The sequence below is a fragment of the Opisthocomus hoazin genome, chromosome 9 (genome assembly GCF_030867145.1).
Source record: "Opisthocomus hoazin isolate bOpiHoa1 chromosome 9, bOpiHoa1.hap1, whole genome shotgun sequence".
Classification (NCBI taxonomy): Eukaryota; Metazoa; Chordata; class Aves; order Opisthocomiformes; family Opisthocomidae; genus Opisthocomus; species Opisthocomus hoazin.
Genome location: NC_134422.1, coordinates 19,126,842 through 19,149,416, shown reverse-complemented (window position 1 = coordinate 19,149,416; position 22,575 = coordinate 19,126,842). Strand labels below are relative to the sequence as shown.

The 22,575-nt window shown below is 45.4% G+C and overlaps 1 protein-coding gene across 2 annotated transcripts in view; it reads right to left on the bottom strand.

The window, feature by feature from the left end:
• LOC104329058 (unconventional myosin-X-like) overlaps positions 1-22,575 on the bottom strand; it is a 99,938-nt gene that overhangs the window by 24,184 nt on the left and 53,179 nt on the right. Inside the window, exons 21-26 of one of the 2 annotated variants that reach the window (XM_075430031.1) lie at positions 21,833-21,947; positions 15,090-15,196; positions 10,474-10,779; positions 6,345-6,384; positions 4,054-4,845; positions 719-842 (exon numbers count right to left, since the gene is read on the bottom strand). In XM_075430031.1, the coding sequence (XP_075286146.1) occupies positions 719-842; positions 4,054-4,845; positions 6,345-6,384; positions 10,474-10,779; positions 15,090-15,196; positions 21,833-21,947 (1,484 nt within the window). The remainder of the gene's footprint in view (positions 1-718; positions 843-4,053; positions 4,846-6,344; positions 6,385-10,473; positions 10,780-15,089; positions 15,197-21,832; positions 21,948-22,575) is intronic. The other variant, XM_075430032.1, reaches the window with a different exon arrangement.

The window sequence follows — 22,575 nt, the reverse complement described above, 5'->3', positions numbered from 1 at the left end:
ATGTTTCCACTCTGATCCAGCATATCACAGAATGGTTTGGGTTGGAAGGGACCTTTAAAGGTCATCTAGTCCAACCCCCCTTCAATGAGCAGGGACATCTTCAACTAGAGCAGGTTTCTCCAACCTGACCTTGAATGTTCCCAGGGATGGGGCACCTACCACCTCTCTGGGCAACCTGTGCCAGTGTTTCACCACCACCAATTTTTTTGGTAAAAAATTTCTTCCTTATATTCAGTCTAAATCTACTCTCTTCTAGTTTAAAACCGTTACCCCTTGTCCTACGTGCTTCATGGGCACTTAGTTGCCACTTCAGTTCCTACATGAAACAAAGGAGCTGAAGGAGAGAAACAAAGTTACGGTTAAGTCTGCAGAGAGAAAAAACAGAACAAACTAGTGAAACAAACACAAAGTATAGAAATATATATACTACTCAAATATTCTTGTACTGTCTTCAGGTTTGTAGCTCACAGTGAGTCATTTAAGCCCATACCAAGTGGGAACAACTAGGTTTCAGTGACAAAGATATCCAGTCTAATTCCCTGATGTCCACCTCCTAGTTCATTGTTTTATTTGCTTGCATTAAATAAAAGAAGGAAAAAAAAAAAAAGAGAGTAAAGAGAGAACTAAGAGCAGATGAAGATGATAATTCTGGAGAAACAGAAGAGGAAAGCATGTTTCCTGGATTCATCCTTCCACTGTTTTGGCTCAAGCCACTTACCTTTCATGTAGAGATAGCTGTGAAAATAGGGTGGTCCTGAGCCATTGAAGATAGTGACTCGTCCGTTACAAAACTCTTCATCTGTATCAACGTAAACATCCACTTCTTCTTCACTGTCCAGAAACTAAAAGGAAACAAAAAGACATAGGCTAATTGGGTTCTCCTGGTCACAGGAGGACTGGAGCAAATTAGCAAGGCTAGAGCAGTCACATGATCAGAAGGTGCAAAATGACACATACTCCCTTTACAAAAAAAGCAATACAGTAAAACGAGAGGCTTGACAGCTTACCCATTAACGCCTAAAGCAAGACTCTCCAGAGCATGGAATTTTCATACCAGAGAGTGACATTCGGCAGTGGACATGGCTAGAAAACTCCAGTTGCCTGCAGTAACAAACCTTCCTGTTTCAAGGCAGAGACCACAGTCCAAAATCTAATCTAATGGGATTGAGGGAGAATTGTTCATTTTGGAGAAGTTTTCTGATCTTTCTGGCAGACAGGCCAGGATGCAGGACAAGATGGAGCACTGATCTAATCCCAGCAAGGAAATACCTTGCTTTGGGTCGATTAGGAAAAAAATCACATTCCAGGATAACTGAACCCTAAAGACAAAGATCTAAACTACTGAAATAATAGTATTGTATTTACTCATCCCTGTTCTCCAACTACGTAATGGCCCAGAGCCACAAAAAAGTACTTCACACACAAAATCCCAAATTACTCTATAATTTGCTTTACCCTAAATACTACTTCCTTTGATCAACTTTATGAATTTAATACTAATGAAGGCAGCTTCTTAGACCTTTTCCTTCCCCAAAGAGATGTTGCTTCTTTTCATTTTTCCCTTCTGTCCTCTCTCTGTGACTGCTTCTCTTTCGTCTCATTCCTGTTCCACTCATTCCTTCTCCCTCTCTGGCCATTAGGTTTCAGAAAGCAGGTACTCTTGGATCAGCTACTGACAGAATCTCGACCCAGCTGCAGTTATCTCTTCCTATGGCTCACGCCATGACATAGTATCAACTGGATTTTTCATGAGTCTTACTCACTGAGGAGCCAAATAAACTCCTCCACTTCTATTTGTATTTTAAGAAGAATGGTAGAAACTTGCCTAGGTTGTGACAACATGATTCATGTCTTGAAGATTACCTGACAGTGACCTGTGAGTACCTGCCCACAGAGAAGGTACCTTTACTCAGGCAGGTCACATCATAAAAAATTCTGATGGCTGGCACTTGACTTTAGGAAAAATCTTGCAACTTCTTAAGATGGGTCACAGTCTGCCATTGGAAAATAATAGCAAAGGAAGTAAACTGAACTCCTTAAAAAAAAAAAAATGCCATCGTTTCCTAAAAGATATTTTGTAGTTGAAGTCTCTGTTCTCAGGGACATCATTTATCTGAAATATTTTATGGTTGTCATTGGCTTCACACCTGAACTCCTCACAGTCTTACGTGAGCTTATCTGACATCCTGTTCTGTAAGGGGATTTATCACAGCGTTATTAAGCAACTAGCCTGAGGGCACTCAGGAAGTCCCCAGTCTAGTGTGGGATCTAAGCTGGGATGCTTCAAGTCTGAGGCTAATAGCCCAGCTTTACTACCCTGTCATTGTCCCTCCAGTAAGAGTGAAAAGGTTCAGTGATCTTGGTTTGTATACACTGGCACCCAGCCTGGATCAGCACAGTAATTTCTTCTCACCTTAGAATAGCTTAACTTGTGCACAGCGGCTGAAAATAAACCCTTGTATTGGGTTTGTGTGGCAAGATTTTGGTAGCAGGGGGTGCTGCAGGGGTGGCTCCTGTGAGAAGCTGCTAGAAGCTTCCCCTATGCCCAACAGAGTCAATGCCAGCTGGCACCAAGACGAACCCACTGCTGGCCAAGGCTGAGCCCATCAGGGATGGTGGTAGTGCCTCTGGGATATATTTAAGAATGGGGAAAAAAAAAAGCCCTGAGCAACTGTAGCCAGAGAGAGGGGTGAGACTATGTGAGAGAAACAACTCTGCAGACACCAAGGTCAGTGAAGAAGAGGGAGAAGGTGCTCCAGGCGCCAGAGCAGAGATTCCCCTGCAGCCCATGGAGACAACCATGGTGAGACAGGCTGTCCCCCTGCAGCCCATGGAGGCCCATGGTGGAGCAGATATCCACCTGCAGCCCTTGAAAGACCCCATTCCAGAGCAGAGGGATGCCCAAAGGAGGCTGTGACCCCATGGGGAGGCCACGCTGGAGCAGGCTCCTGCCAGGACCTGTGCCCCTGTGCAGAGAGGAGCCCATGCCAGAGCAGGTTTGCTGGCAGGGCTTGTGACCCCATCGGGGACCATGTTGAAGCAGCCTGATCCTCAAGAACTTCACCCCGTGGAAGGGACCCACACTGGGGCAGTTTGTGAAATGCTGCAGTCTGTGGGAAGGACTCACGTTGGAGAAGTTTGTGGAGAACTGTCTCCTGTGGGAGGGACCTCATGCTGGAGCAGGGGCAGAGTGTGAGGAGCCCTCCCCTGCAGAGGAAGGAGCGGCAGAGACAGCGTGTGGTGAACTGACCGCAACCCCCATTCCCTGTCCCCCTGCACTGCTCGGGGGGAGGAGGTAGAGAAATTGGGAGTAAAAAAAGAAATTGGGTGAGGGGAAGGTGTTTTAAGATTTGTGGGGGTTTTTTCTCATTACCCTACTCTGATCTGATCGGCAATAAATTAAATTAATTTTTCCCAGGTCGAGTCTCTTTTGCCTGTGACAGTAACTGGTGTGTGATCTCCCCCTGTCCTTCCCCCAACCCACAAGCCTTTCGTTGTATTTTCTCTCCCCTGTCCAGCTGAGAAGGGGGAGTGATAGAGCGGCTTTGGTGGGCACCCAACATCCAGCCAGGGTCAACTCATCACTGCCCTGGACTCTGAATAGTAACAGGACTAGAACAAGAGAAGTTTTAGTGACAGAAATAATCAAACCCCAGCCTTTCCCATTTCTTGTTCTTGTTGTCCACTGGAAGCTCAGGCTACTTCTGTGAAATCTCTCTAAGGTAGAGCATATACCTACAAGATACTAGCTGCCAGCTTTCAGTCTTCCTAAAGGGTGGTACGTTAATATATGGTGACGGAAACAATCTGAAAGAGCCTAGGCACATATGTGCTAGCTTGTGTACCAGTAGACACTGGACAGTCACAAGCCCTCTGGCTTTCAGCCCATCTATGACTCTTTCCATTTTTTCCAAGCTGATTATTGATGTAAGAGAGAGTTATGTATTAGTAACAATACCCAGAGCAAGCAAGCACATGTTAAGAAGGCAAGGACGTTCTAAATATCAACAAAGTCACACTAATGTCCGGAAAGGTGAAGGGAGGGATTCTTACCGAGTCCAGGCTGCCACGGTTGGAGTCCAGGCTGGTACCATGGGAGTGTCTCAGACCCTCCTCACCGTTCAGAGGCTCAGCTGAGGCACTACCTGCATCTCCACAGCCATCAAACTCCTCATGGTCGTAGTCAGACTCCACGTCTTGGGGGGAAGTGTAAACTGGCTCTCCCACCTCTCTGCTGTTATTCCTCTGTGTATCTGAGACAGTGCCGTAAATGCTTTCTGCTGGGTCAGATAATGCTCTCTGCTCCATGGGGCTAGTGGTTCTTTCCACAGGTTGTCCTGGAGCAGGGACAATCTCTCCCACTTCCCTTTGGAGAAGTGAAAGGCTTGTGTCCACAATTTCCTTTAAGTAGCTATTGCTGTTTCTTGTTCCATGCTGATTCAAGACCACCAAACTGGAAGTTGGCCTTCCTTCATCATCAGCATGAAAACCCTCATCCACTTCTTCTTCAGCCAATGGTGCCACTAGGCTGCAGTCAATGTTGAGTGTCCCCTCACTAGAAAGTGAGCGCTCTAAGTTCTGCACACTTTCATCCAGATTGCCAAAATCCAGCAGCTCCAAGAACTCCTGGGCAACCCTAGATGCCTCCTTTTCCAGCCTCTGGATCTCTTCTTCTCGCTGCCGATTGATTTCATTCCTGGTGCTTTCACAGATGATAGACATGTGATCTTCCTTCTGTTGCTGCAACTTCTCAATCTCCTTCTCCAGCCTCAAGATCTCCTCCATCTGACGTCTCTCTTCTTCTTGCAGGGGAATATCTACCTCCTCAGTCTTTACTGCTTCCACCTTAAAGAATTTATAATAGTGTTAAAGCGGTTTCTTCAACTTATATGTGTTCCCTGCCTGGACCTTTCATTCTTCTTATCTCCTGTACTTGCCCTGTACTTCCCATCTGCAAAAAGATGACTCTAAGCCTCCTGCAACCATCCATGGTATAAAAGCTAAAGGTAGAACTACTGGATCTTCAGGTAACTCCTTCTTTCCAGCAGCCTACCTCCTTTCTGAATCATACAAAGAAGCTCAATGGGATCAGTGAATTTTTAGAAAAGCCTCTTTGTCTGCCACTCATGTTACAGACCTTTGTAGACTACAATCTGGATGAAACTCTGTCCTTTCTTTTTAAACTATCTCACACACATACATATAGGAGAAAGCAACTATATACGAATACATATATGCATAGTCTGCTTAAGAGCTGAAGATTTCTGAGAAATACATTAAAAGATTTCAAAATTTTGTTGCTTCCTGAGTTGGAGGTCTGGCCATCAGAATCTAGGTCCGGAAGGGATATTTGCAATGAAGCAGGACTGTATCCACTCCAAACCCACCCCACCAAAACTCCCCCCAGAATTTCTTGGCATTCTTTAGCATCACTGGATGGATGGTGGCTGGCTGCTGAAGACTCTGTCTTCTTCTGTTCTCCACACTGAAGACACAGGAAATTTCTAGCAAGTACACAATAATTGGAAGACAGAAGATACTGGGAACTTTCACTAATGTTCAGCCATAAGATAAAGCCACCCTCCCCTGCATGGAGGGTGTTGAAAACATACACACATTCAAGAAAAAGCAAAAATAAATTCCAAAAGGACTTCATGTCCTTCCTGATAGGAGTATGATAATGCAGCCAATGAACTGGTCCATTTAAGCCACAATCCTTGTTTTCTTTACAGTTACCCTGTCGCTTGTTCTCTACTGACTCTTACTTGTGGACGAATACATTTCCATACTCTAATCTGTCATCTCTCCTGAACAGAGCTGGCCTGAAACTGGGGAACAAGTGGTTTGGCAAAAGAAATAAGTTACACAGCTGTTTTCACACACCTCAGGGTAGGTGGCCTGCACTTTGGTGTATCAAGTACCAACAATTAGATCAGTTACAAGGGGTTTATTTTAGCCAGGGCAGCAGTCAGTTGCACTCCTATTTTGGCTGTTACAGGCAACAATCCAGCAAAACAGGCTCCGTCAGTGTAGCACATCACAAGGTCATGTAGTAAGCTCAAGCAGTAGAGGTAAAAATGGATGCTGCATTTTCAATACAGAAATTTTCAAATAGCAACTATGCAAGCTGGTACACGAGCCTTGAAAAAAAGCCTACCTTGTTAACTCTATGTATTCCTGCCAAAGCCAAACACCTGCAAGTTTTGAGTGAACAAAGCCCATTTTTTAAATAGTGTTGCCACAATAACATCATTAGTATTAGCTCCAGGTGAAGTGTGGGCAATGAAGGACCCTTCACAGATATTCAAGAGAAGACACATGAAAAGAATAACTGTTAAACTTACTTGAGCCACCTGGAGTAGTGCATTCAGTTGCTTCTTTTCTCTGTTAAAAAACAAGACATGATAGTCAGAGACAGACCCAGTTCTCCTACGTGAGGACACATCATCCCTCCATGGATAAGGTTAAAATCAGGTACCTGTTGTAAGACTGATTTGAAAGCTTTTGTAATTTAGTAAAAATCCAATTCTCTGTGGTTGGCGTGACCTTTGTGGATACAACAGATTTTCCCCATGCACTTAACTTTCAGATCAGTCAGGAAATTGGATTAGTTGGAACACACTAGGAAGGACATTGGAAACAGTGACAGAAAGACAGATCAGACTCATGACAAATGTAAACAGAATCTTCTGAAGTGCTCCACATCCATGGATCTTAAATGAGGTTGTACATGCATAACTGACAGTTATCAGGAAACACTGGTTGTTTTTTTTAAAACAGAACAGAATTATTGCAATACCAGCACTGAATTTGTGTTTTTCTTTGCTTCTATCATATGAAAGCCCAAAAAAAGTTATCAAATTTTTTTACTCTGTTAAATGACTAAGCTGAGGACTTTCTATTCTGAAGACCTGGGCCCTCCAGCTTGCGTAACTTCTCAGTGGCATGCAAAACCTAGTTTACTAGTAAAGGCTGCAAAAGTCAGAGTTTGTTAGTAAACATGAGAAGAGGAAAAAAACTATCCCACGGTGCTGCATCTCCACCCAGATCAAAAAGGCTGTACTCCAGGGGATAGCTGTCACTGTGGCCAGCTTCTCCACAGTGAGCACGCTACAAGCAACTGAACCAGCAGACAGACAAATGCCAGGGTCATGCATATGGAGCAGGGATAGGATGTGGCTGGATGGAAGAGTGTGCAGCCAAATTCAGACTGGAAGTGGTAACTTTCAAATCTATAATTCAACCCCAAGCGGAACAGGAGAGCAACAATATTTATTTCCCAGGGCCTGCAGCTTTTCCCAGCCACATTCTAAATTGCAGCTGCAAGTCACAAAGTCCTTAAAGTTCTCAGTCCTGCATGCTCTCTCTCTCTCTCCGAAAAATCCAGGAGATGTTTATAAATGAAAGCAGACATAACTGAGATCCAGATGGTTCCAGCTCTACTGAAGGATCTCTAACAGTAGTCATGAGTTAAACAACTGCTTTAAATGATAAGAGGATTCAAGAAGCAGAGCCATTTTAAAACAAATCAGGAATACCACTTACAATATACACACTCGTTCCTGCAACTGTTCCTTACATTTTTTAGACCTGATATCTCTTGCTGCTTTCCATCCATCTCCATCTGATCCACACTCTTCCTGAAATGTGACACCCAAAACTAGGGACAGAGCTCCAAATGAAGCCTTACCAGTGCCAAGCGGAACAGAAGAATCACCCCCATGTCTTCCAGAAACAATCCTGTTTACAGACAGCATTTGCTTTCTCCTCTCACACAGCATGACACTGGTGACTAATACTCAACTTAGCCTCCGGGCCGTCTTCCTGCTGTTGTTCCTCCTCCTCTCTCTGTGCATTTGATTATTTCTAACTGTAGATCTGCACATGTCTGTATTGAAAGTTATCCTATGTTTTCCATACCATTTCTTTAATGTGTCAAAATTATTTGAATTGTAATCCTGTCTAGCTATATACTTACAGCCCTTCACCAGATGGTTTTATCTGCAAATTTCTTAAGGATATTCATCTTTCCTCATCCAACGTATTATGAAAACATTGCACTAGTACCACATCCAGCATAGACCATGGAAGAATCCCATTCAAGAGTTCTCTCCTACTTAACAAAAAACTACTATTGTTTACTAATTAAAATGCAATAATACAATGCAGTAAAAACACAAATCCTAGTTTTCTTCATGTACTTTTTTCCAAACCACATTCCTTACAGCGTCTTAGAGTTATTGTCATAACATGTCAAAGCCCTCACCTACCCTCTACCTACCCAAAGTCAAGTTACCTACCCTCTGTGGCTTTCCCCTATCCACAAGGCATGTCATTAGCTATATCACCGAAGGAAGCAGGGAACTTCAATGCTGTTTGTTCTTCAGAAATCCATGTTGGCTCTTAGCTCCTTTATCAAGCATTTACAACTGTTTGATTATTTGTTTCAGCATCTTCCTGAAACTGAGGTTAGGCTGACTGGTCCACATTTCCCTCATTCTTCCTTTTCCCACTTTAAAATCTGGTCATTACATTTGGAATTTTCCAGTTTTATGGAAACACCACTGCTATCCACAAAGGAGAAGCAAGAGAATAGCTACTGATTCAACCTGTTTCAGCTGGTTCTTGAAGTACCCAAACACTGATTTCACTAAGTCTGGATGACTTCTTTGTAATCTGATTTATCTGAGCATTCTCTAACCTTTTATTTCCTTGCTAGGTTCTGAATTCCTGCATGTCTGTGGTAATTTTATTTACTGTCCAACAGTTAAGCCTTTTGGGGAACACAAATAAAAATAGCATCAAATACCTCAGCTTTCTCAACATTATAATTTTTTCTTCCTGTTGAACAGTAGACCAAATTGCTCCATGTCTCCCTTTTACTAACAGTGTATGCACAATAACTGCATGCCAATTTTTAGTTCATTATAGCTCAGGTTGCATCTTGGTACTTCTAATTTTGCTTCTGCATGTGTGTTGGGTTTTTTTACTTGTTCTCAGTAGATCAGCTGATTTGCAGTTTCTGTGGACCTCCACCTCATTTTTGAGGTCAAATGGAAGTTTTGGATGTAGCCAAGTTGGTCTACTAGTACCTTTTTGGCTACTCACTTTGAATGAAGCCATTTGACATCAAATAGAAAATGAAGGCAAAATAAGCAGTTCACCTGAAACACTGACACTTCTTTATAATGATGCTGGGTTCAACACATCTTTCATGGGCTGGGAACTAACTAAAGGGCAGGGGCAGAAACACAGTGGAACCAATAAGCTAAATACGTCCTTTTATCTAAAACTAGGTAGGGACAAGCTCTACTTAGTACATTGAGGACTTTAGACCTGTAAGAGCATCTGTAGCATTTGATATTTGCAAACTGGTCACTGACATTCTGAACTTGCACAGCTTCATGTTGCTGATAAGGCTATTGTTGAAAATTGACACATTGATAAAATGGAACCTTCAGTGTCATTCAACAAATTCCTTGACCAAACCGTTCATCATTGGTTTCACTGACTCCATGTCTTGTCCCAGCAGACACATCACCCTACTGTCTCCAGCAAAACCACAGGCATTTTCTTTTCCTTGCAACATGCTTCTAACCTTAGAATTCTCTCATGCTTGCCACACATCTTAGTCTGCCAAGATCCAACTTCGGGACAAGTATGTAACAAAAGCCTATAAGAAACGTAACCAACTATTTATGAAAAACTTAAAATGTCACAGGATTATTTGTTCAAACTTGTATAATAATCTTGTAGTTGAAGTTTTATGCTTCTTAAAACAATAGATTATCAAGAGAGAGACCTAGTCTGGACTGGATGTAGGTAACCACAGAGTGAACAGTAAATGAAGGATGAGGTGCAGGATTCTCAGTAGGCATACTGTCACTGCTCACAGGTTACCTCATCTTGTCACATTAGCTTTTCCTTTCCCCTCCTGATCTCTTGACACCTCCATATCCCTGATGAGAGACACATGGCAGCAGGAACAGGGAGAGCATGTGTATTCTCATGAGTGTGAGAACTGCAGTAGCAGCACAGGTGCGCTGCCCATCTTACTCACTGGACACACCAAGACCCATGATACTGGTACCTTCTCACGCTGCTAATCCTTCCAGATTTTGGAAGACTACATAAAACTTCCTTTACCACTGCGAAGGCAACGAGAAAATTCTGCATCTCTGCCCAACCAGCGAAACTGCCTACTTTCATGTACATTCCAAAGCAGATAAACACTAAACAGAGGTAAAAATACACCAGAACTAGCTTTCCTAAAGGAAGCAGGACACTCCTTTTCCACACTGCTTTTCTATTCTAAGATGCCCAGAGCCCACCCCAACTCTGCCCCTGGCACTGGGACCCTGTCTCATGCAACTGTTGTTCCAGTGTTACCATCACGCCAGCGCCGCAGCCCCGCTTTTACACCTCAGCAGCTTCAGTGCTAGGGAACTATGAGTGAGAGACACCATCTTGTACCTTTCCTTCACCTCTTCCTCTTCCTGCTTCCTCCTACGCTCCTCCTCTTCTTGCCATTGTCTTTCCTCTTCCTCTCTTCTGATCTGTTCTTCCTCTTCTTGCCTCCTTCTCTCCTCCGCTTCCTGCTTCCGCCTGAGTTCCTGCTGAAGCAGGTGCTGGTAGTGGCCTCGAGCCAGGCGACCACGCCAATGCTTCTGCAGGGTGACCGCAGAGGCCTTCAGTCGCAGCAGGCTCTTCTTCCAGAAGTACGCTCGGTAGTTCTTTTGGATTATAACAACACTGGCTAGCACCTTTCGATACTTCGTCCTAAAAACAGAACCAGACACTTAATGTGCCATGAGGCAATAAATGCTTTGCATTTCGTGTGCCCTGATATATTGACCAATCTCACCACATCCACAGAAAAATGAATTTGGAAAAACACCGCCCAGAAATGGCACAATTTCTGCTCCCCTACTGCCACTACCCGTAAATCATATTCTCCTCCCTACCACAGGTTTACTTCCGTGGGCACCTGCTTTCATGATGACCCTCAGGAGACAAGGACAGATATCTGGCACATGGGAAGAGAAGGTCCACCGGCCCAAAGTCTTTCTGCATTGCACACGCACACATTCACTGTGCAATTAGCATAACCAGTGTGGATTTATTATAACGAAAACTTACAAGTGGCCTTACTACATGAGAAAGCCCCATATTGCCCCATCTTTTAAGTGGCCAAATTACTCCAAAAAAAGCAAAAAATGGGGCAAAAATAGATCTGGCCACATTAATCTCGTATTGTTTGAGGGAAAACACAGTGATGCTACAATATTTATCGCTGAATGTAACATTGTACCAGGCTCCCACAAAGATATATTGCAGAACATTTGCTTAAACAATAATGGTATCAAACTCAACTTTGCAGCACTTTAAAACCAAAAAGCATGGTAGGGCTCTAAAACAAAAGAATCATCAGTCAGTATTTCTGTAGTCTAGTGAAGTTCTAGAAAAGTCCGTTCTTGCCTCTGCATTACAGATTATTTTTATCAAGGACCTGAAAAAAAAGTCACTGGTAGAAGTTCATACATGATATGCAAACTGGGCAAATAACAGAAGAGTTACTATTACACAGTAATCTGGATCAATTTGTAAGCTAGATTCAAGCAAACATTAAACAATGTAAAAGAGCCAAACATAAGGTCTTGTGCTGAAGAATCAAAGGCCAAACACATCTGATGTGTCAGAAAGCAGTCAATCAAAAAAGGATTTCGGGCCACAGGGATTGTCAGGTGAAGGCAAATTCCCATCAAAATGCTACAGGAAAAAAACACTACTGGGATTCTTTTATTTGCAAGCAGAAATACTGCATAGAAGGGAACTGCACTGTTACTTTTACCGTATGTTCAATGTTAGCACCTCCATGTCAAGAACAATGTTAGATGCTCAAGAGATTTCTGAGGAAGCAGGACTGGAACCAAAAATTCTGGCTTACAGAAAGGAACACTTGCTCCACAACCTTAAGAAAGAAAAGGCTAAGGAAAGGCTTGATCCCAGCCAAAGTACTGACATTTTTGCATGGCATTTCTACTCATCCAACAAAGGACACAGCAAGATTTAACTGACCTGAAGCTGCAGTCTATTCAGGCTGGAAATAAGTGGACATTTTTTAAAGTAATTGAATACATTTAGACATCTTTATATCTTGCATTAGTGAAATGATCATTGGTATTATTAAAATCAAAACCTTCTTTACTCCAAAACAGAATTCGCAGAGGGAAATTCTATAGGGCTGTTACACGGGACCTTCGGCCAGCAGCCTACAGTAATCCTGTGAGGTCTTACAGTCCTAGAAAGCACGCTGGAAATAGCACAGTATTCTCCCATATCCTTCCCACAGACCTTCTGCAAGCCCCTGAGGAAAAGACACACCTCAAAATCCCCTTCCTGTCAATTAAACCCCCTTCAAATGGAAACACGGACCCATGCTGACATCTTGCCACCTCCCTGCACATCAGATACATCAGCCTAGTCAAGAAAATCAGGAGAGGGATGCTAATAGCAGTAGTGTGCAGAGGTCACGCTCTTTTCTGTAAGTATTAAGTCAAAGGGAGGAAGCACAGAGAAAAGAAGAGGAAAGGGAAGAGGTGATAAGAAGTGGGAGATTTTAGATGAATTGCTACTGGGCTGCAGCCCCCTCACCCCTGCTCCCACTGTCTTCCCTGTGCCCTGCACATGGGGTGTGAACAGCTGCACATGCACCCTCTGCCAAGGCAGATATAAGTGCATCAAAAAGGGTACTCTGACTTTTACAAAATGCATCTGCCAGAAACTCTCTCAAGTGCAACATGTGCCAAGTCCTGCCCAGCCACAGGCCGGCTCTGCCTGCTAATCTGCCAGCCTGAAGTGCCCCCTCATTCCTCACGACCGCAGCCAAGCTTGCAGATGCCCTTCAGCTGGAATTGCTGCATGCAGGCCCTGAATTTCATTCCCCTTGTTCAGCCTTCCACTCACCCTCTCGCACTGGCCAAAGAAATTTAACCTGCAGCCCATGCTGAGGAGTTGGGAGACACCCTGACCATGTATCACAAGAGAAGGTGGAGTGGCTGCAAGGCTCCGATGCTGCATTTGGAATTTAGCTGGTTATGCTGTTGATGAGCTATAGGTACCAGTCATGCCTCCAAGGACCAGAGAACACAGAGCTATGGAGTAATTCCCTACTGTCTTCTTCTCCTGAGCAACAGGGTCCTGCGGAATCCACGGACACAGCCAAATTTGTACACGGATCCTGCACGCCTGGGAACAGTTATCTGCATTTTAGCTGGTGAAGCTGTTACCTGCAGCTCAGAGTTCCACAGATTAGCTACACAAAAATGGGGTCATTTGAATGGGCTTGATTTTCTTGTCTCACATTTTAGTGATCAGAGACACTAGGCTACAGGGAATGAGAGCAAAGAAAACATTCTCACCCTTAGGACTGGTTCTTCAGGCTCACACAACAAGTTCACAAAGGGGGAGAAACCAGTAAAAATCCTTCCTGTGGCATACGTACCCTGCTTTGCCAACCTACTCTGCATTAGACCAAATGAAGTTAAATACTCTGAAAGATATAAAGATGTCTAAATGTATTCAATTGCAAAGCTACCAGAAATGGTATCAAGCTTAAGGCAGCGCACACTGGTACTCCGGACCTCTGCATAACTCTGCACAGACCATCCAGCACTCACCCAGACGAACTGCCTCTTGCTGGAACTTCTCCAATACAGGTTGGGTGCGAGTGGAAACCCTTCACAGAGAAGTTTTCCAGTCTCCCTCCCTAGTTCTTTCCTCACTCCCTGCTCTCCTCCCATGTAAAGTCCAGACACCTCCAGCTGCTTGTGAGGATTTCCACTCTGGCTGCAGCACAGCTTGTTCTTAAAGATGAGGCTCAGAAGAGCAACACATGGGACGAGGAATTCAGAACTATGGAGACTGGAGGACCACAAGATTTCTAGCCAAAAGGAACACTGCTGCAACACTGTCTCCACCACAGCCCGGCAGAGCAGCAGCTACCTTCCCAGGAACTCAGAAAAGCAGTAATCCAGTTTGCCTGCAGTGATGTTTCCCATAAAAATCAATTTTCCTGTGCTAATCCCTACCCCTCTCTCTCCAAATGCTAGACACAAAGTAAAACAGAACAGAGGTCCTGACACAAGGAACCTCTAATCTCATGTACAAACAACAGAGCTAGGTCATTTGTCTTCCTAGAGGGAAATAAATAAATTAATAATAGCCTCTGAGACCAAATGTGTATTTTGCTGATATTGCACATTGGCAAGGCAGGGTACAGCCCTTGCACACATTTCCCAACACAAAATGAGCTATCTGGTGTAAGTGGAGCTCTAAGAAGAGTGCTTGCTGGAACAGCTCTGCTGGGCAGCGATTTCACCTCCTCACAGCCCTGACTGACAGGTGTCTGGAGCAGACACCAGCCAGGAAAGAGCATCTTACTGGGATTAAGCGTGCATGCCACAGCCATTAAGGAGTCAGCTGTCAGACGGACTGAAAGGGGCAGAGAAGGGGCGGTTTGTCTGCAGTTGGTTCTCCCAACCCTCCCCTGGTCAGGTGCAAAAGGGAGCGGCAAGAGATTACTCGTGCAAAGCTGGCCAAAAACCAATTCTGAAGAGTTAATTAAAAGGAGAGGGAGATCACGAGGCAAACAGGCAGGGCGAGGAAAGAGGGTGAGCAACGGCAGATCTGCAAGCGAGGAAGCAGCGATTCGGAGGGGGAGCAGAAAACAGAGTTGACAGGCACAAGGAAAAGGAGGGGACCCAAAGCGTAGGTGGGGCCCAGCCGGGAGAGCCCTGAAGGCAAGGAAAAGGTGCCATCGGAGGCAAGCGAAGGGTACAGAGGTCCCTGCCGACGCCTGCTGAGCAGCGTTGAGGGAGGGTGCAAGCGTGCCCAGAACCGAAGCAGAGGTGGCAAAGGCGCGGAGAGGTCTCGGCAGAACCGATGCCGGCGGGGAGGGCAGACGCTGCGGCTCTCCCTTAGAAGAGGGGAAGAAGGGTGCGATGCGAGGGTACCGGAGAGCAAAGCAGGGGGTGGGGGCAACCCAGGCAGGCAAGCACAGCGATGGTGGGGCAGCCCCCGGCACTGACCTTGCCATGTAGCCCAAGACGTGGGCCCGGATGACTACAGCTGCTTTCCTCAACTCCTCTTCCCGATCCTTCTCCAGCTTCTGCTCGAGAGCTTCCTTCAGGAAAACCTGACGCCACGGGGAGGAGTTTCAATAAACACAAAGAGAGGAAAGAAGTCAGTGGCCGGGAGAGCCGGGAGGTTGCGAGGCCGAGAGAGCGGGCGGCGCGGCCGCTGCTGCCGCCGGCCCCGGCCCCGTCCCTCGCCCCGGGCTCGGGGCGCCGGGGAGAAAGTTCTGCGGCGGCGGGAGGCAAACTCCGCGCCCAGCCCCCGCCTCCCTCCCTCTGTGGTCAAGGCTTAAAAGAGGGGGAGGGGGGGAGCGGAGGAAGGAGGGAGGAGGAGGAGGAGAGCCTCTGCTCGCGCTCGCCGTTAACTCTTTCCCCGCTGGCAGCTTTCCCGCGCACCCCGTGCCTCCCCGCAGCAGACACCCGCACCTGCCCGGGCCGCTGAAGGTTTGCCGAGGAAACTCCTCCGTATTGCAAGGAAAGGGAGGAAGGGTTCGGTTTCTGGACTCCAGGAAGCAAGCCCAACAGCAATGCGAATAACGGGAGCCAGCTGGGAAGCGAAAAGCCCTGTCGAGGCGCAAAGCTGAGCTGTGCCTCTGGCCCCGTCCCCCGGAGCTGGAGCCCTCCTTCACCTGCATTTGAAACCTCTACTCGGTGCTAAATGCTTGTATCGGGGAGAACGATGCCATCCTAGAGACAAAAGGACCAAGATACAAGCAAGACAAGGGCATGTTTACAGGAATTATGCTGATGTATCTGAGCTACTTTAAATCAGCATTATGTTAGCACAAATTGCTGAAATAAATGCTTTGCTTTTTGAGGGGGACTGCAGCCTGCGCAGAGCTCCACGGCGCTGTGGGTACGCTGCTACGGGTACCCAGCCTAGACTAAAGCTGGCTACGGTACGTCCATACAAGCTGCAGTCACAGCAGCAGCTGCCATACGGCCATGCACGCGTGACCTGCTGCCTGACATTGGCTAAATCACTGCCAGGGCCAGCAGCAGGACGGATGGCGCTAGGGAAGTGCTGCCCCGCTTGTTGAAACACTGCCGTGAACATAGGCCGTGAGCTGACACTCATCAATCTGCAGAACTACATTAGTCAGTAAAACCTCCTTAGATCCATGTGGCTGTGCTGAGAGGCCAGAGGGATGTTCAGAGGGCTGCATGGTCAGTTAGTCCAGTGCTTTGCACAAACTCTCCCCCTCCCTGCTTACCTCCCCTTCTGTCTCTGTATACCTTCCTTTCCATCACTGCTTTGGCCTCATCACTTATTTAGGCTCTTTTTTTCCCCTGCAATGACCACTGTGTACTGAAACCTCTCCCTGAGCTAGTACACATTGCTAGTGGCTTCCCTGGACTCGAATGTCTGCTGGGGAGCCTTTTCCATTAAGATGGCCTTAAGAAATAACGTGGTTTGTAATGACTACATAACCATGGGTAGCCTTAAGAGAAGGTTCATTACCAAGGTACTGCCAACAATGAAGCTGGCATCCTTCCCTGAAAGTTGTACATCCACTCCCTCTGTCAACTCAACAACCTTTTAAAGATTTCTTTGAGGCAGGAATTGCTCTTTCTGTTAAATTCCAGAACCAAGCAGCAGTCACCCATTTCAAGACTGCAACCAGCAAAACATTGTCTCAGTCCATTATCTTCATCAAATTGCAAAAATGCTCAATCCATCAGTACTTCCCTAGCCAGCACAGACTTTGTGTGCAAGGAGGGTGAAAAAAACTAACTTCAGGGCATGCAGAGTTCAACAAGACCCAACCCTAATCCTATAGTGTTTTCTATATATGCTTGAGAGTGAGGGGTTAATCTCAAATCCAGTATCATACATAACATAACAGTATCTAGTTATAAGCTATTGGCATTTTGAGGGTTTTTTTTAAACTCCCAAAGACGGCAAGGAAGAGTAAAATGTATTCAAATCCAGAAATATTTTTGATGCCTTGTGGAAATAACTTGGAAGGTGGCTGTTTCTTTGTCATAATTCATAGTCACTTTCTGAAAACATGAGATCACTTTCATCTGAGGAAGGAATGATTAAACAAAACATACAAGGTTACTTCTATCATATCTGCTCCTATTAGACACTGGCCAAGTTTTAAACCACAATGCAGCAGCAGTGTCCCTCACACAACCTCAATGTCTGCATGCACCGTCATTGCAACGGCGAACATGTTAAGGTTACATGTATATCAGCAGACACGAATGTAACTGCGCGCGCACTCATGTGTGCAGAAGTGGGATCATATGATTCTTGGGGACAACACTGGGAAAGCAGGAAGTGGGTCACTGTGACCTGGATGCCAAATAGTCTGCAGAAACCTCCTCCTTCAAACAGGCCCTGCAAAACAGCAGGTTGAAACATGGAAACGAATGCTTTCAAACAGCAAGGGTTACTGTGTTAAACAGCCCTAGGAAATCTGTTTTGTTGGTATGGGCAAGTATGGCAGAAGGTCCAGGTGCACCAAGTGAAGGGGCACGGAAGCTGCTGCTCCATCCCAGCACATCCCCAGTGAAGACAAAGGCACCTTAGCACAAGCTCTTCCATCATCACACTGCTTGTTTGCATCCGAGCCCTCATCTCTGCCATGCCACCGGATAAAACCTGCCTTACATACACTAATATCTCTTATAAACATTAATTTGACAATTGCCAGCACAGCAGCTGCTCTATTCTTCATGAAAAACACAAAGATCATCCTGCCCTTCCTCCCCTATTTCCTTTCCCAAGCTTCACAATCCCCTGTACTAATTCACAGAGTCTTTTCCTTCCTCCTCCAAACAATTGCTAGGGATATAATTATCCTTCCATTCATTTTGCAGGAAGTATTCCCCCTTCTATAAGCCTTACTCTTCACCCACCCTTATACTTCTTCCTAGGTTACATCCCCATTGGCCTGTCACACCTTTTTTAGTAGCTACTCCTGATTCCGTAAGCCAAGATCAGTTCTGGGAATCGTTACCTGGGTACCCAGAGCTGCACCTGTAGCAGCAAAAGTGGTTACAGGGGCACACAGGGGACTTCATCTCCACAATAACCTACACTCTTAGCTGGTACCTTCACTTCACCCTTAACTGAAACCTTCTGGAAAAGTCAGGGCTCTTGTCTTCAGTGACCTGAGTACACCAGGCCTGCGTTACCTAGCACCAGCTAAAACACGAACACAGACAAAGCACTTTGTAATCCAGAATAAAAACACAACAGCTGGATACAGGCAGCAGGGAAGGGAGTACTGGGAAGCCCCACCGCTCTGCACGGCCTCACCGTGCCGTCTGCTTTCCTAGGGCCAGGCTTTCTAAAGGCACTGTCACAAAGCAGAGTTGCAAGAGGGGTCTCCAATGGAGCAAAGAAATGGCCTTGCCATCATCTGAGCATGGGAAAACGTCAAGCAGCTCATGTGAAGAAAGAAACGGCAACAGCACCTTGGAGCAGCCAGGGGCTGGCCAGCTATCCAGCATGGCAGCAAGGGTGGAACAGGCCAGGACAGCCTTAGAGTGATATATTCTTCAGAATAAACAGAACTGCTCCCCTCTACGAGGACATACATCTCTAATCCAGACCATGCCAAATACAAAATAACTTCTACAACCAAACAAGATGGCTCAACTGCTTCTCAACTCCTTTCAATTTTCCTTCTCAGTCATAAAGAAATAGAGATACAAAGACTGCCATTCTTAATGACTGATTTCTTCCCACAACATTCAGACCTGACAGCAACCAGTGCCCTAGCAGAGACTGCTGTTTACCAACATGGCGTATCCAGTTCTTCAGTCAAGTTTTAGTTTATAGGACTCAGTTGTTCAAAAAAATTACATTAGAGTACACCCAGTGTTTTGGCAAAACACAAACAGGTTTTGTTTGCCACAATTTACCACCTATATTGTTTTTCCAAAGGAATTTGTTTGTGCAGGTCAAGGAGTGAGTGAAAACAGACACATGGACTCAGTCCTTCAGGATGCACAGTGGGGACTGAAGAGAAAAGGGACCCTAGCTAGGGTAGGGTTCATAGCTGCCAGGGGCTCAACGCAGCCTGGATTTCCTGCTTGTTGTCTGTGTTAGAGTCCCTGGACTCCAGCTGTATAGCTTATAACCTTTCATACTCTAAAAGGTGAGTATGTGCATGTGAGTTTGCTCCTCACATGTATTGCCCTGCTGACCTTGCTATAGCCCAGCAATCTTCCATCTCTTGTCATGCTAGGAAGAAAGTTCAAACTCCATGTTTACCAGCTCTAAGCACAGCTTTCTAAGGCTTCCCAGGCACAAGCAGCTCTGCAACACACACACACTCCACACAGGCTTTAACGTGAAAATACTGTGAGACTGGCAGCCAACCAAGAAGTGTGGGTTATCTGGGGACAAGAATGACTGAAATGGCTCCTGGTTTGCAGGAATCAGTGAGAAGATACCAGATTCCCAAATCAAAGATGGTGAACACTTGAATCACAGAGCAGAAATACAGCTAAGTGATAAAACCTTCTTTCTTGAACATCAGTGGAGGCATCTTTATCAATGATCTGGATGAGGGGATCAAGTGCACCCTCAGTAAGTTTGCAGATGACACCAAGCTGGGTGGCAGTGTTGATCTGTTCGAGGGTAGGAAGGCCCTGCAGAGGGATCTGGACAGGCTTGACCGATGGGCCGAGGTCAGCTGTATGAGATTCAACAAGACCAAGGGCCGGGTCCTGCACTTCAGTCACAGAACAACCCCATGCAACGCTACAGACTTGGGGAGGAGTGACTTGGAAAGCTGCATGGAGGAAAAGGACCTGGGGGTGCTGGTCGACAACTGGCTGAACATGAGCCAGCAGTGTGCCCAGGTGGCCAAGAAGGCCAATGGCATCCTGGCTGGTATCAGGAATAGTGTGGCCAGCAGGAGTACAGAGGTGATTGTGCCCCTGTACTTGGCACTGGTGAGGCCACACCTCAAATACTGTGTTCGGTTTTGGGCCCCTCACTACAAGAAGAACATTGAGGTGCTGGAGCATGTCCAGAGAAGGGCAACGAAGGTGGTGAAGGGTCTAGAGGTCAAGTCTTATGAGGAGCAGCTGAGGGAACTGGGGTTGTTTAGCCTGGAGAAGAGGAGATTCAGGGGAGACCTTATTGGTCTCTACAACCACCTAAAAGGAGGTTGTAGTGGGGCAGGTGTTGGTCTCTTCTCCCAAGTTACTAGTGATAGGACGAGAGGAAATGGCCTTAAGTTGCATCAGGGGAGGTTTAGATTGGATATTAGGAAAAATTTCTTTACTGAAAGAACAGTCAGGTATTGGAACAGGCTGCCCAGGGAAGTGGTGGAGTCACCATCCCTGGAGGAGTTCAAAAAACGTGTAGATGTGGCACTTCAGGACATGGTTTAGCAGGCATGCTGGTATTGGGTTGACAGTTGGACTTGATGACCGTATAGGTCTTTTCCAGCCTTAATCATTCTATGATTCTGTGTGAAGGAAAGCCTTAAGAACTTCAGGTTAGTATCTCTCTTTCCCACAGAAATGGCCAGTGGTTTCTTTGGTTGTCACACAGAGTTCATAGCCCAGACTACCAATTGGGCTACCACCACTCCTCTAAGAATAGGAGAGAGGGATCTCACTCTCTAAGAAACATTAGAGTCTATCCACCCATTAAGAAATGATTGCTCAAAGCAACAAATATCATTATCTGATCTCCCAGACAAATCAAGTCTGAATGTTCACTAGAACCACTTCTGGTTCCAGTGTGACCCTGGAAATATTCTGAACTACTTTTTTGAAGGCTTAGGGGCAAAAAATGCTAGAAAAGTTGCTTTGATGGACCACCATCTTCTCTGGATATGGACCGCATGCCCACTACTTAGAAATGCTGTCTGCACTGGACATCATTCATCTTGGAATATTCTTTTAAGAATTTATTGGAATATATGGAAAGTTGTGATAGAGACAGTTTCCCACTCCCAGATTTCCATAGCAAGGTACCTCACAATGCTCCATCTGTTTCTGTGAAGCTGTCTCGAAGCTTGAAAAAAAACACTCCGCTCCATCCCCATTAAATGAAAGATAATGGTACATTTCCAGCTGGATATCTGGAGAAAAAAACCCAACATCCCCCCCCCCCCAATCCAGACTATACCAGGCAAGAAAGAAGTGTTGAACATTCACCAAAACAGAAGCAAAATCTGAATTACGCAAGTGGGGAGAATCATTTGGATACCTTTTCCTAGAAAATGTATGCTAGCATCTGGGCTAACTGCATAAACTGTCAGCTGCGCTTCCACAGCAGAAAGCTGTCACACATCTGGTGATCTAGCTACCTATTCACCGTTTCGATATACACCAAGCAGCAGCTCACTGCCTCCTGCAAGAATTTTGGTTAGCCAAGCAGAGCAACATATCTGGCACAAGAGGTAAGAGTTAATGGCACACATTGCAGTTGCATAAAATAAGACCTATGCTTGGATCCTTGGATCCTTAAATTAGATCAGACACAACAAAATCAATCTGTCTTTGTCAATGAGGAGGAGTTTAGACATAATCAAAAAGCCTTCTACATCTCTAAGTACATAATGTGGGAAATATTGGAGATGCTACAGGTCAGTGACATAGTCCAATGTATTTAAAGGGTCATCACTACTTTGTCCTTTCTACTGGCTTGTACCTCACCAGATGCAATCGCATCCCCTTGCAGCCGGAACAAAGCCATACCCTGCCCCACGCTGAAGTACCTTGGTTTTACCCAGCTGCCATTCTTTTTTGCTGCTGTCATAGGTCTGAAGAAAGCCTGCACACACAGCTTTGCTGTTGTCTGAGAGACTTAGCCTCTTCACAAGCATCTTGTACCTAAGAACCAAAAAAAAATCTCATGAGATTATGTATGATAGTAACATGACCCCCCAATCTTTTAACTCTAATTATCCTCCTCCCATTAGTCCTTCTTCCTCTGAGACCTCCCTTCTTCATGTTTGCCTTCCAATTTGGAAATTTCCCTTCCCCAACCTTTATCTGTTCCTACCACACTGGCAATTATTGTTGTAATCCCAGTAACAAAATACAAACTCAACAGCATTTTCCAGTAAAGAACAACTGTCTTTCTGAAACATGTGCTTCCATCAGGCACAAGTTATTTTGTTCAGCATAGGGGTGGCATTTTAATGCTCCAAGAGACAAAGGAAGCAATGTTCAATGGTCCCTTCTAGCCTTAAACTTCAAGAAATCCTTTTGATGCAGCTAATTAAATAAATAATCACTCTTTCCAATATTAATCATCAATTATACTGTCCATTAAAATTTTCTTCAGCCTGACAGATTAAAGGTTTTAAGCATGATATATTCTTTTTATATATTATGACCAGCTGGGTTTCACAGCATCACACAAGCAAATTTGTGGCAAAGCTACAAGGAAAAAAAAAAAAAAAAGGACCGTCTGGCTATTTTTCCGTTCTGACTTTTACCCTAAAGGCAAGTCTCC